The following is a 15097-nucleotide window of genomic DNA, read 5'->3' as shown; positions in this document are numbered from 1 at the left end:
TGAAAAAATAACTGTAAATTCAGACGTGTGAGGTTGTGCTGAAAAGAACGGCACCAAACAAAACAAGGCAGGATAAATCGTTTTTAAAGGTGAAATGACAAGTAGTCAAAAACACCCTCGACCACAGAGGGTTGAACATTTTTTAAAGTAAAGCAGTAGTTACTTTTTCTAGAATTTAGTTACTTTTATAATAACTCTGTTACTAACATAGTTACTTAACACAGTAAAAGTAACTATAACTACTTACTTTTCTTGTTTGTTTGTTAGCCCGGCGTGTTTTATAAGCGCTCTTTACATGGCTTTAACTTTGTTACCGTTTTAGACCAAATTAAGGCAAAAAATGGTTTTGAAAGAAGAGAAGACGAACTTTACTGGGCAGCACAAAGTACTGCTGTCTGAAAAAGCAGCACTGCCTCGATCTTACCACGTGCGCCACACATTATCATTACTCCTCAACCATTTTTACAGAAAATTCAAATGGTTCATGAAAGATGAGAATCAGTTTGTTTTGCCACAATTATAAAATAAGTGCAGGTGAGGTTGATTCTGTTTACCTGGACGTTTCGTCACTCATCCAAGTGACTCCTTCGAGACTGAAGCAGTAAGGCTACGTTGAAATGAAGAGACTCACTCTTTGGGGATTTACTCACCTGGATGATTGAGCATGCATCGAGACGGTTAAATACGATGTTTTAACACCGGCACCTCCCTTTTAGGTCAACGCCAATGAGCTGACGAACGGTGTGATCAATGCAGCCTTCATGCTTCTGTTTAAAGATGCAATCCGGCTGTTTGCGGCCTACAACGAGAGCATAATCAACCTCCTGGGTAAGGACAGGTTGTTTTTTGTCAGCCATGTCATCCTTTTATTTTACCTTTACAGGACCTTTTACTAGATGAGGCTCTCCACCTGAGTTTAGACATTTATACACAGCTTTAATTAACAAAGTTTTATGATGAATGTTTAGGAATTACAGCCGTTTTTACATATAATACCTTATTTTAAGAGGCGAAAAAGTAATTGGGCAGTTGAAGGAGGTTTAATGGTATCCTTGTTATTGTATTGTATGACAGATTAGGGAGATAAAACATCTGGACGAGTTTCTAGTGTTGAATTCGTATTTGGTAGCTGTTGACTGGAAGTAATGGTTCCAGATACTCTACTGGTCAATAGATTAGAACAACCCAGTTTTTCCAGTTATTTATTTCTGTTCAAGTTGTTCAAATCCAATGAACAGCTCGAAATGGTAAAAAGGTAAGTGGGGACCTCCCAGAGGTTTAAAAAAAGGTAAGGTTACCCAAAACTGAAAAATAATGCACATTTCAGAAAATGGCCTTTTTCAGGGAACAAAAACAGGTTAACAATTTAAAGCTGCTCTGCAACAGTGGAGGTTGATCCAGCCGTGAAAGCTGGTGCTGCTAAGTCCTACAGCTGTTCCAAAAAGGCGATTAACAGTAGAAGACAGACCATCGTAACACTTATAAATGTAGGTCTGTCCTACAGAGAAACTGCAAAGAAAGTCAAGGCGTCAGTGAGTCCAGCTTCCTTCAAACTGTGACAGGAAGAGGTCTGCAGACCCAACGACACGACTGACTCAGACACACGTTCCTGGGAGTTAACAGCTGTGTGATGGCGGCTCACAGGACATCAGCTTCAAGCAGCTTCATAGTGGTCGTAGTGAGAAAGTCTCAGTTTCAGCTGTGAGGAGAAACTTCGAGCTGCAAGTTTAAGAGGACGAGCTGCAGCAAGAAAGCCAGACGTCAGAATAAGACAGAGGCCCGTCTGGGCCATGAAACATTGGACTGCTGAAGACTGGAAGATGGTTTCATGGACTGATGGATCAACATTTGAAATCTTCGGTTCATCATGCAGGATCTTTGCTGTGGAGTAGGTGGAAGGATGGATCCACAGTGTGTGGCATCGACTGTCAAACATGGAGGAGGAAGTGTGACGGTCTGGGGCTGTTTGCTGATCCAGGGTCTGTGACTCGTACAGAGTGAGAGGCTCCCTGAACCAGAACAGCTCCACAGCACTCTGCAGCTCCATGCAGGAGCCTCTGCAGCTCCATGCAGGAGCCTCTGCAGCTCCATGCAGGAGCCTCTGCAGCTCCATGCAGGAGCCTCTGCAGCTCCATGCAGGAGCCTCTGCAGCTCCATGCAGGAGCCTCTGCAGCTCCATGCAGGAGCCTCTGCAGCTCCATGCAGGAGCCTCTGCTCAGTCAGAGGTTCATCCTACAGCAGGATAATCACCCAAACAGTCCAACTGTGCCAAGCTTGGAAACACGGAGTGTCCAGCACAGTCTCCAGACTCAAACCCCATCGAGCTGGTTTGGGATGAACTGGACAGAAGAGTGAAAGCAAAGCAGCTACAAGGTCCACGTTTATGGAACGTCTGCAGCAGACATGGGAGAAGATTTGATTTCTGTTGCAGACAGAATGCAATAGAAATCATTCAGCATGTAGAAGAATGTAGAAAGTTATTACTGTTGTTGTTGCTATTATAAGACTTTGCAGGGACGGTTAATAGGGTGTGTTTTTTGATTTTTGTGGACCAAATCCTGATCCTCGACGATCACACCTCAGAAATATCCTGCAGAAAAACTTTACCTGAAAATAAAGTGAATTTCTTTTTTGTGTGTGATTAACAGAGAAATACTTTGACATGAAAAAAGTTCAATGCAAAGAAGGACTGGACCTCTACAAGAAGTTCCTTACACGAATGACAAGAATCTCTGAGTTCCTCAAAGTTGCAGAGGTAAGTCTTTAGCCTGTCAGGGACTGCAAAGGAGCGTGTGATCACTGAGATCAGCTGGCTCTTGTTTCTGTCTGATTTTCAATACGTTTCGGTTTGTTTGCCTTCAGCAAGTTGGAATTGATCGAGGAGACATCCCAGACCTGTCTCAGGTGAGCCTTCACACAAACACAGTCATTTAGTGCAGCAGATAACAGGACTCAGCGCTGCGCTTTTTATTACAGCTTTTTCCTGAGTAAAAGGTGGAGAAATTAATAAAGCACATGTAACTGTGGAGCCACCAAAATTGAAAGTAGTTGGAGCAATTCACTAAAACTTGCAAACATATGTGGAAATCCAGTATAATCTGTCACAGGTGTTTCATATATGAAGGTGAAATTTCACTCCAATGTTAAATGGTGATGTCACGAGATGACGCAGATAATGTTCTGAAGATTAATGAACAATCACATAAAATGATGAGAAAACTCTGAAAACCATCAGGTGCAAGAAGCAGCCAAAGCTACGCTGTGCTGCTGTTAGACAGAGTTACAGGCTAACATACATGAGCGGCACATTTTCAAGAAAACTCGCTGCATTATACGAGTGCAGTCACAGAAGTTTACAGTCGCAGCAGCATGATTGTGAATGATTGTACTTTCGTACAGTGATGCAGCAGTGGGCATGTTATTAAATGTGGCTGTTATTGTCCTTTCACAGCTGCTAACTCGCTGAAGCTTCAGTGCTAACAAGCTTTAACACCCACTGCTGTGCGCAGCTGTTGCATGTGTTGCATAGGGCTGGGCGATGTGGACCAAAAATCATATATCGAATGTCTATATGCAATATATATCTTTACATGTTTTCTACCCATAAAGGAAAAACAGAGTTCTTAGTCAAAGCTACGTGTGCGAGATGTCACATGCACACTCATGTACAGCTGCAGATGCACTTGAAAAATGACTCGGATACAAATTATTGGTCTTTATTAAATAATAATTCTTCTTGAATAAAATACAGTGATGGTGTTTTTCAGCCTTGTGAAAGGATTTTCAGTGTCGGTGGCAACGTTGTAACCTTGAAGCCTGATGCTGTTGACAGATTAGTCTGGCACAAAATCAGGAAGACGTACGGTCGTTGGCGTGTTCTCACTACAGTTTTATTGTCATTTGATATTTGATATCATATTTCTTTCTTATTTCAAATCAGCTGATTCAGTATTGCACTCAGCAGTGTCCAGTTGAAGCCTGTTGTTGAGCTGTACCGCCTCGACGACATTAGCCTCGTTTAAGCCAGGTTGTGAGAGCATCCTGCAGGGCTTCAGCTGTGTGCTGCCCGCTGTGGCCTGGAGACAGGCAGGTTTCAGTCCAGTCTTCCATGTATGGCTCACATGGACCACATGTCATCAGTGTGAAGTGAGACACTTTGTTGAGCCGGGCAGCGAGCTTCTCGGTAACTTGAGTAAACATTTTTGGCAGCAACTCTCAAAGTATCTCTGACTGGGTAACTGGTGTTTCAGCAGCTGTTCCACAGTTGAGATGGAGACCATGTCTTCAGCGATGGTCACTGCTTTAGTAATGTCACTCTCCCTCCCATAATCCACGAGTGTGTGAGTTTTATAACGCCGTTTGTTTCAGGTGCAGGAGGCTGGCAGGACTTTGCGCTCTGAGATACAGCACGCACTTTGTGGCGCTGGTGTAAATGGTGGAAAAGATGAGCAGTGCTCGAACCTTTTGTCAGGACACTTTATTCTGCTGCTGAAACTTTGAATCCAAACCATCTCCAAATATTCGACCAACCAGCTTCAATAGCTACCGTGTCCATCCTGTCGCCGCCTGCAGGTGAAGCGATGGGGGGGAGGCAAACGTGGATGAGAGAGCGGCTCCACAAGTATAATTACAACACAACATAAACGATGTGGATATAAATAATATTGTCATGTCTTATATCTCGTATAAAAGTATACCCCCTGTGGTTCAGGGGGGTGGGAAGCTCATCTTGTAACCGGAAGGTTGCCGGTTCGATCCCCAGCTCTCTCTGTCCGTTGTGTTCTTGGGCAAGACACTTCACCTACCGCCTACTGGTGCTGGCCAGAGGGGCCGATGGCGCGATATGTCAGTCTGCCCCAGGGCAGCTGTGGCTACAACCGTAGCTGCCTCCACCAGTGTGTGAATGTGAGAGTGAATGAATAGTGGCATTGTAAAGCTCTATATAAATGCAATCCATTATTATTATAATTATTATTATTATATTGATATTTTTTAGAAACTCAGTCTATCGCCCAGTCCTAGTGCTGCACTTACAGACAGGCTCACACCCACTCATGAATGCATGTCATGCAGAAACTAACGGTGTGAATCCAGGCTGTCTTATTGGATATCAGACCAGCGACTTATGTTTAAAAGTAGCTTTATTTGCAGGTTTCGTTTTCTTTCTGCACCTACATTAAATCCCAGTATGCTTTGCTCCACATGTGTTCCTAATATCTTGGCCACCTTTATTTTCTGTATTTCTCCTTTCTTCTGTTTCTCTTTCTTCAGTTTACAGTGTGTGTAAGTATCTGGCTTTTCTCTCTCCATCTCTGTATTCAAAGCTGTATTTTGACTCTTGGCAATTACTCGGCTTGTTTTCATGCTTTTTTTCCTCTACACAAGATCCAGATCAGGTTTTCTTCAGCATTTGAAATTGAATATGTGTCATGACATTCATGTTAGGCCCCAAGCAGTCTGCTGGATGCCCTGGAGCAGCACTTGGCGTCTTTAGAGGGAAAGAAAGTCAAAGATTCAACAGCAGCCAGCAGGTAGGTCTGTTTCCTGGTCCCTGCTAGCCCAGTGTTTGCTTCAGCGATTTGATGGCTCTGCACTGGCTGAGATCAAAAAGCATTATGCATGCTAGTCAGGTTGTAAGACACTTGTATCTTGAAATAATTCTTGATCTTCTTCTTCTGTTTGTCCCGTGATTAAGAGCTAGCACCCTCTCCAGTGCGGTCTCTTCCCTGGCCAACACCGGCATGTCTTTCTCCAAAGTGGACGAGAGAGAAAAGCAGGCTGCCCTGGAGGAAGAGCAGGCTCGCCTCAAAGCCCTGAAAGTACGTTTCAGCCTCACGTCTTAGATTCTCTTCTCCTTGATGCACGTGAGGCCAGAGAAGCAGCATCTGTAAGCATGTTGTGTAGAGCTGACATTCTGTGTTGTGTAGTTCAGACGTTGGGAGAAATTTGCTTTGGGTTCGTCTGTAGCAGCGACCCAGTTTGGTAGCTTTGCCTGTACTGGGAGTCTGGTAGTATACCAGTAGTAGTACCTCATTACCCGCTGAGGAAATTATGGAAATTATTGTCTTATTATTAGTCATTCAGTCCTGGTGGTGTTTGTGATGGGGCGTTTTTGCCTTTTGAAATGTTTGAATCTCTGTGACTGTATCACGACGCACCACAGCTGTAAAGGTTTACCTGCTGCGGCTGCTATAGTTAGGGTAACAGTAGGTAGATGTACAAAAACAATTAGCAAAGCAAATATTATGTGTGTGGCAAAAGAAATGATCTCAAATGAAACTGACAAATTAAATATTTGATTTTGTAATGTTAGGAAGTTCATTCTGCAGGCGCGATGGTTGCAGGTTTCCATTGGGGAGCGTTTCAACAAGTGCACAAAAAATGATATTTTGTTTGTTTTTGTTTTGTTCGTGTTTCTGGTTCCTTATGACTTAATTAAAAAATACTTTGGACAAAGTCTTATTGGGTGTAACAAACACCAAATTTTACTTGTGCTGTTTTAAAAAAGAAAGATCATTATTGCTTCATCATCAAAAAAATGTTTAAATTGTTTTGTTCCCATTTCGTCATCGGATGTCGTTTATAGGGATGACATATATGCATATTTGCGAGGCCTATTATAGGTTATAAGTAGTTTGGCTCTCCTGGGCTGCTTCTCTCACATTCTTCAAAAGAAACCCTGCAAAGACAAATTGTGTTTGGATCCAGATTAGCTTACGTTGCTAACACTCACATAATTATTTCAGGAACAGCGTCTGAAAGAGCGCCAAAAGACCCCCACTACAGCGACCACAGACTCCTCCCCCATCTCTCTGGATGGGACCATAGACTCCGCCCCTGTTCTTGACCCCTTCTCAACCACCAACTCGACCAGCAGGTGAGGACATAACCTGTGTCTCCTACTTTTATAACCAGGAAAATAAAACAAACAGCACAAAATAACTTAATTTCATACAATCACACACCATGAGGGGGTGATCCCCTAAGGCCTTAATCCCAGGCAGGGGCTGGGCAGAGGGGGAAAGTTCATTACAAACAGGTACTGAAAGCCAACCGACCCCAAGAACCGCCCACCTCCTTTGGTTTTTTTGGACTTGGGAGGGTGGCAGAATTCGATGGATTCGAGTCACTTCTTTCTCAATCTGAGGGCACACCTGCCTCCCACGTAGGACCCCAGATATTGTAACTCTCTCCATCCAGCCCCACACTTGCTCAGGTTGGCCATGAAGCCCACCTGCCACAAGGACTCCAGGACTGCGGCTATTCATAGTCTTCATCCAAGTATCACTATGGATAATAGCTTCATCCAGATAGGTGGTGGCATATGCAGCTTTCGGATTGGTCCATGAGGCACTGGAAAGTGGCAAGGGCTCCAAATAAGCCAAACGAATGACGAATTGCTACAGTCCACACGGTGTGGAGAAGAATTTCTTTCCTTGGACTTGGAAGACAAGGGAATCTGCCGGTAGCCCTTGGTTTCTTCCAGCATCGTGAAAAAATCAAGCAGCACCTAACCCTCCAAGAGCTCTTCGACTGCCATACTGTGACACCTCCCTCACGTTGAGCTAGTCCACACTGTGAAGACACATCTTTCTTCACCACAGGAACTATGGGGCTACACCACGCACTGTGCGACTCTTCTGTTGTCCTCATCCCCAGCACAGCATCTGAACTGTTTGTCTCTTATGGTCAGTGTGGTGCAACCAGGCAGGGGAAAGAACAAATCTGCAAAATGCTTTTGCAGCAACATCCGCTCTTGGTCATCACAATGGAGACACAGAGTCAGTATCGGACAACCTGCCGTCACTGCTGAGCTCAGCACAGACGATGCACGTTCCTAATGGTCGTGAGCACAACCCTACACAAGGCCCCACTGACCAACTGAACCTTGCTCTAATCTGTTTCTGTCTCTAACTGCAGCCTTAAGTCTGTACTTTTAGCCCCATATTTAATTTCTACTGGTGGCGAGGGATCCATAACCCCATGGCTCCTTACTGGAAGACTGTGTATCTCTCCTGGACCATGGGAGGGTGATGAAGTGCTGGCGATGTGGATCACCTGCTCTACCTCTGTACGTGGGCATTCTCTGCAGTAGTGTCCGCCCACACTTCCACCACTCCTGCCTCAAAGCTCATGCAGCTCCCAGTGAGCGGGGTGCAATGTCCATGGCCTCTGGGACTTGCAGAGAGACTGGTTAGTTGGTTCTCTGCTGGAGCTGGTTGAGTCTGGGACACGTAACGGGGCCACCTCCTCAGGGCTTTGACCGGCTGACTGCCGCTCTAGCAGGACCCCTGGCTGCGCTGACAAGTGTCCCGTGGCCAGCCTGATGTTGATGTCAAGGTTCTTCAGCTGGCTGCAGCGGACCCACTCCGCCATTCCCGTTCCACGAATTGCTCCAGGAAGGCTAGGTTCAATTCCCTGGTTTCTCCATTCATGGGGCCGGGCTGCAGCCACTTGGCTGCTGCATCATGAAGCCCTGTGACACATGTGAAGGGCTGACCCTCCAACCCCATCCAACCTCCCTGGAACCAGTGGCGGTGTTCCTTCAGTAAAAGCCTCAGCTGATCTAGGATCAGGATGTTAAAAGTGAACGCTGCCACCTGGGCCTCCCCTGACAGGTCTGTCGTCATGTGCCGGGTAGTTGGGTGCGACTGTAATAATAAATCCACAGATGGGTTTGTGGCTGATTCTTAGTGCTTGACTGAATGTTTGATGCTTTCTGTGCCTCAGCTCGCTCAGCTTGTTTTCTCCTCTCTGCTCACCGGGTCCCAGCATGCTTTGGAAATAGGGAGACATGATTAGAACATGGGCGCCATCTGTGTTGGCCATCCTTCCCTGGCTTTGTTGTAGTTCGTCCAGGCGATGGACTCGTTGGTCAGTCTGGTCTTCTGTCTCTCAGAAGCTGATGTTTTGCTCCTCTGGGATTCCTGCCCATTCCTTTCAGTGCCTCACTCATGTATTGATCCATGTGCCTGTTTATCTTAACCAGCGTGATGCGTGACAGCAGCTTTGATGTGGTACTGAGGAGGATTATTGTCAGGTAGTTTGATGGGACCAGCCCCTTCTGGGGATCCTTAGGGACAGGACTGTCCGGCCTTCAGCTAGCCATCCTCGTCCCACAGCAGCTGCCAGACATTTGTAGCGTACCGTTAGCGTCTTTAGCCAATAGGTGTGAATCTTATCAGGGCTCGGTGTTCTCCAGCTCTTCCTACTGGAGACCGTTTGTTAGATGTCCGCTCTGTGATGGTTACTGGATCCTGTTCAGGAAGGTTGATGGAGGGCGGGCCCTAACCCGGGCAGAGACACTAACTCTTACAACTTCATACAATAGAAACAATTTTAATATTGCATATCCTGTATATATTACCCCGTGACAGGACTTGCACTTCAAATTCTGACTACACCCACACATCAGCTACATCAGCTACAAAGTGCTGTTTTACTTTATTATTTTCTTTGCTCAGAGTTCAGTTTATTCTTATTTTAGATGGTTGTTTATTTAGCTGTTTGAAGAGTTGCAAAGTAAGAATTTCATTGCCCTGCGTAACCACTTGTGCATATGGCAATAAACACACACACACACACACACACACACACACACACACACACAGTAAAACCCAGTTACTGTTAAGATGAAAAACAAAAACACCTCAGTTTTAACAGAAAATGTAACTTTTTCCTCAGGAAGTGGATGATTGTTTTTATTTATTTCATTGATTGGTTTTCCTGCTCGTTCTTTCCAGCACCTTCAGCGCAGCCAGTGACCTGCTGGACCTCCAGCCGACCTTCCAGCAGCCTCTCTCCACCGCCACCAACATATGGGGAGGTGAGGACACCTTTCTGCTTGGAAACACTTCAGCCTACACAGTTACCACATTAAGACACATGTCACACAGTTATAATTCAATTGGTAAATGGTAAACAGACTGGTTCTTATATAGCGCTTTTCTACTCTGTCCGGGCACTCAAAGCGCTTTATACAGCTAATTCATTCACCCAATCACACCCATTCACACAAGCACTTCTAAGCTTAAGTGCTGAGTATCTAACATTCATACACATTCACACTCCGATGGATGCATCGAGAGCAACATGGGGTTAGTATCTTGCCCAAGGATATTTGGCATGCAGACTGGAGCAGCCTGGGATCGAACCACCGACCTTCTGGTAAGTGGCTGATCCGCTCTGCCACCTGAGCTACAGCCCAATTCAGTTCAATTCAATTCAATTTTATTTATATAGCGCCAAATCACAACAAAAGTCGCCTCAATGCGCTTTATATTGTACATTAGATCGCACAATAATAGATAATAAGCACACACTGTCCAACTATCCTGTACTGATATTCTAAACATCACCACTGGTGTGGCTCAGGACGTACAGTGGTGTACACATCTGTACGTGCCTGACGTATACATCAGAGTGATTGTTAGAAAAATACTTTCAAACATTGAATGAATGTTTGAGTTTCAGTGGTTTAAAAGGGCTCTGCAGTAAAATGTGCTTTGAGTGCTCAGTTTGAATACAAAAACTCTATAAGTACAGTTTTCATATTTACCTTTGACCATGAATTTAGACGAGAGGAACTGAGTACAAGCTGAGAGAGTTCGTCTGTGATTTATAGAGTAAAACTCTTTGAGAAATGTCAGAATATTTTATTAATCCATAAGGTAATTATATGGGTCACATCGTCCTGATGCTCAATCATCCAGCTAAGTAAATCCCCAGAAGTTGATTCTGTTCATCCGGACATTTTCAGTGGGAGAAACGACTTCTTCAGTCTCAGCTGACTGCAGGTTTCCAACCTTATAAGCAGGACATTTACATACTGACTGAAACCAGCACCACCGAAGGAGCCATGGGCTGGGAGGTCACCTTCATCATAATTATAAAAATTCAACAACCACTGATCAATGGCCATGAGTACCATTCACACAGAGTTGGGGAATGGCTGCAATCACAGCATGTTTCCGTTTCTCCCGCTGAAAACGCTGCGTCCAGATGAACATGTCGACATTACCACCGCTGCTGAAGTGAAACGCAGCGAGGGGGATGTGGAGCACACTGTTGGTTTCCTGATGATTGTAAATGGAATAGATGGTAACATTAGTGGACACGTGCAAGATTATTACAACTCAGGACTAAGAAGAAACAATGTTTTAAAGTTGTATTTCTTTTCAGATGTTTTGAGATGCATTTGTCTGTCATAGCGAGTCGCACAGCTCACAAGAACATGACTGGAGTTCCCTAAACAGCAATAATTTATATAAAATTGCTTTTACTACCCTTGTGTTTGTAATTTGTTGTCCTGTGTGTCTGTGAGGTAACTGCCTGTTGCCTGTGCGAGAGACGGCTACAGTATATTTATCCAGCCATCCTCTTTGGCTTATCCTTATCAGGATTGCAGGGGAGCCTATCCCAGCTACCATAGGGAAGAGGCAGCGTTACGCCATGGACTAACAGGGCTACCCTACGTTACCAGAAGCACCCATCCAGATATATTCATTCATGTGTTCACTTCCATGGCCACAGGTTAATAAAGTGCGTAAGCATCCAGACTGTGAAAGAACAGGATCTCAGGATCTGAATGAAGTCCACTGTGGTACCGTGACAGGATACCACCTGTGAAACAAGTATTACAGAGTCAATTAGTGGTATTGGGAACTACATTATTACTAGAAAGCTGCTTGGGGCTTACTGTGATGCATATTCCTACTCCTTTTATAAGTTATTTATGATGATCTTATTTATTTTTAGAGGTCAAACTATAAACTAAAAACCATGAATTTCACACCCGAGCCTCAACTCGCACGGCCTGGTACCAAACGACTCATGGACCGGTACCGGCCCGGGGTTGTAGGAGATGCCTGGAGCGGCTTGTTCCACTCCTGCAGCTGCTTGGTGCTCTCACTGTTCTTTCATTGATGTATTTTTCCTGGTCTCATATCTTCATCATCTTCTCTTATTGCATGTGTGCTGTTGCTGCTGGGAGTCAGACTCTTTCTGTGGGCCGTGCCCTTCCAACACCACTGCTCTGTTCCACTCTGAGCCTGCTGTAGCTGGTCTATTCACAGGTAAGCTCAGCCTGTTCAAAGTGTTACAACTGTGATTTTTGGACTACTGGACAAAAACTCTACACTAACATTTCAGTGCGTTGTGATTAAAGTAATATGAGATGGAACTAGACTCCTCCTCCTGCCCTGGGCTCTGCTTTGGGGCTTTAATCTGGCCTGTGATGACAAGCAGATCCACTCCAGTGAAATACTATAAATAGCACAGTAACAGCAAGTATAATGAAGTGTGGAAAAACGGATTCAGAGCACATGTGACAGAGCAGGGTGAGAATCCGCTGTGAGCCCAAACGTGATATTAACATATGGTTCATGCACATGTACATTAATGTATTAGTACTTTTGAACTGTCAGTGTGAAATGCAGCAGACAGTTGTGCATGTATATGTTGATCGTCACCCGTTGGGACTCATCATTAATGTTTGAATTCTGATAGAATTTAGTGTTTTTCCTCAGCAGCGTTTACAGCCTCCCCAGCTCCGAACCTGCGAGGCATCAATGCAGAATTTGACTCAGTGTTTGGCAACAACACTAATGCCAACAACTTGGATTCCACAGGTAAGTTTTTATTGATACAACTGCCATCTAAATTTAGTGGCAGACATTAGGAAGATAGATTGATGACGTAGTTGATGTACTAGTCAACCACAGCAATACTTAGATTTTCTTTGTCCTATACAGCGGATAAATAAGTATTCAATACCTCACCAGTTTTCTAAGATATGATATTTTTAAAGCTGCTAGTGACATGAAATTTTCACTAGATGTCACAACAACCCAACCAATCCACACATGCAAACAAATCAAACCATAGCTGTCCAAAAATGAGCTTATGGGTAATAACGAGAACTTACTAAGGAGCTTCGGAAAAATGCAACTGGGCTATTTTAGGATTCTTGAAAACGTTTCCCCTCTCATCCAAGAAGCTTCTTCAGTTTTTAAATCACGTGGTGCAGAGAGTGGGAATCGGGAAACGAGACAGTTATTGGCCCACTGTTGATCATGTGCAACATCATATAGACACGTAGACCCAAGGTGTGAGTCATTATTAGCATCGGTTTCTGCTGAAACCATTGTGAGACCTTGCCTCACCCTAAGAGCATCGTATCGTAAAGATGGTGCAGATGTACCGCTGAGTCTTGTCATGGTGGCTCTTCTGTATTATACCATGACCTGACCGAGAACCTACACAGATCAAGAGAAATGATACAAAGAAATGGAGGAACTCCATCAGTAATTAGAAAACAATCCTGCCACTTAGTGCAAATTTACATCAGCTGCTCAGTCCCAACTGATGGTGTATAAAAAGGTCTCTTTGTACCATGGTGTCACACATGGAATACCCCTCGATGGGGAAACCAGGGAGCTCTCAAGATCTTTGCAACCTTATTGTTACAAAATACAGTCATAGCATTGGTTACAGAGGAACTACTGAAGGATCCAGTGTGGAAAGAACATAATTTCACCATAAACCGGCCACGACCAGGATTTCAGACAGAGAATTATCAGTTGTTCAAGAGCCAAGGCCCAGTTGTGAAGAGCTGCAGAACTACCTGGAATCAGCAGGTACAGTTGTTTCAACGACAACAATAAGTACGCAACCACCGTGGCCTAAATGCACATTTACCAAACAAGACTCCATCGCTGAAGAAAAAATATGTTGAAATGCGTTTAAATGTGAAAGCATTTAAAGTCTTCTGAACAACATTTAGACAAGTCTGTGAAATACTGGGAGAGTATCTTGTCAGATGAGACCAAAATTAAACTCTTTGGGAAATGATAAGAATTTAACCATTCCAAGTCCATTATCGACTTGATTCCTTATTGATTTTCTTATCAGTTGTCAATGGTTTCTTTTTGGCTCCATTTTCAGAGTCATCATCATTGCTAAGCAGCAATAAAGAAATTACATTCATGCTAATTAAATTCATGCTGTGGGTCAAATGTTTGAGGCAATTCCCCCCATTAGACCAACCATTAGAGAAAAACTTACCAGTAATCATCCCACAGATGTAATATTATCTACAGCTACTCTTAGTACCATTGATGTTAAGTTAGACTCTTTTTCTCCAATTGATCTTTCTGAGTTAACTTCAATAATTACTTCCTCCAAACCATCAACCTGTCTTTTAGACCCCATTCCTACAAAACTGCTCAAAGAAGTCCTGCCATTAATTAATGCTTCGATCTTAAATATGATCAACCTATCTCTAATAATCAGCTATGTACCACAGGCCTTCAAGCTGGCTGTAGTTAAACCTTTACTCAAAAAGCATCTCTAGACCCAGCAGTCTTAGCTAATTATAGGCCAATCTCCAACCTTCCTTTCATATCAAACATCCTTGAAAGAGTAGTTGTCAAACAGCTAACAGATCATCTGCAGAGGTTTATTTGAAGAGTTTCAGTCAGGTTTCAGAGCTCAGCACAGCACAGAAACAGCTTTAGTGAAGGTTACAAATGATCTTCTTATGGCCTCTGACAGTGGACTCATCTCTGTGCTTGTCCTGCTAGACCTCAGTGCAGCATTCGATACTGTCGACCATAATATCCTATTAGAGCGATTAGAACATGCTGTAGGTATTACAGGTACTGTGCTGCAGTGGTTTGTATCATATCTATCTAATAGACTCCAGTTTGTGCATGTAAATGGAGAGTCCTCTTCACACACTGAGGTTAATCATGGAGTTCCACAGGGTTCAGTGCTAGGACCAATTCTGTTTACATTATACATGCTTCCCTTAGGCAGCATCATTAGAAGACATAGCATACATTTACACTGCTATGCAGATGACACCCAGCTCTATCTGTCCATGAAGCCAGATAACACACACCAATGAGTTAAACTGCAGGAATGTCTTAAAGACATAAAGACCTGGATGGCCGCTATCTTTCTTTCTTTTTTTTTCTTTTCTTTTTTTAAAACGTATGTTTATTTGTTTTTTCAACAGTATCAACACCAACATAAAATGAACGTATGGCAGTCATTAAAGTAATAATAATAATAATAATAATAATAATAATAATAT

The 15097-nt window shown here is 43.7% G+C and overlaps 1 protein-coding gene across 3 annotated transcripts in view; it reads left to right on the top strand.

Annotated features, from left to right (window-relative positions):
- LOC146699602 (phosphatidylinositol-binding clathrin assembly protein-like) overlaps positions 1-15097 on the top strand; it is a 37049-nt gene that overhangs the window by 12580 nt on the left and 9372 nt on the right. The window contains exons 8-17 of one of the 3 annotated variants that reach the window (XM_085469346.1): positions 717-828; positions 2649-2755; positions 2863-2904; positions 5272-5283; positions 5446-5531; positions 5696-5819; positions 6747-6877; positions 9744-9826; positions 11997-12074; positions 12528-12629. In XM_085469346.1, coding sequence (XP_085325472.1) covers positions 717-828; positions 2649-2755; positions 2863-2904; positions 5272-5283; positions 5446-5531; positions 5696-5819; positions 6747-6877; positions 9744-9826; positions 11997-12074; positions 12528-12629 — 877 coding nt within the window. The remainder of the gene's footprint in view (positions 1-716; positions 829-2648; positions 2756-2862; positions 2905-5271; positions 5284-5445; positions 5532-5695; positions 5820-6746; positions 6878-9743; positions 9827-11996; positions 12075-12527; positions 12630-15097) is intronic. The other 2 variants (XM_085469347.1, XM_085469349.1) reach the window with 2 other exon arrangements.

Source organism: Copadichromis virginalis, linkage group LG10 (assembly GCF_057382275.1).
Source record: "Copadichromis virginalis isolate Kocher_CV1m ecotype Utaka linkage group LG10, C_Virginalis_male_GT1.1, whole genome shotgun sequence".
In the NCBI taxonomy this organism is placed as follows: Eukaryota; Metazoa; Chordata; class Actinopteri; order Cichliformes; family Cichlidae; genus Copadichromis; species Copadichromis virginalis.
The sequence above is the reverse complement of the archived record's forward strand: the minus strand, read 5'-3'. Positions and strand labels throughout refer to the sequence as shown.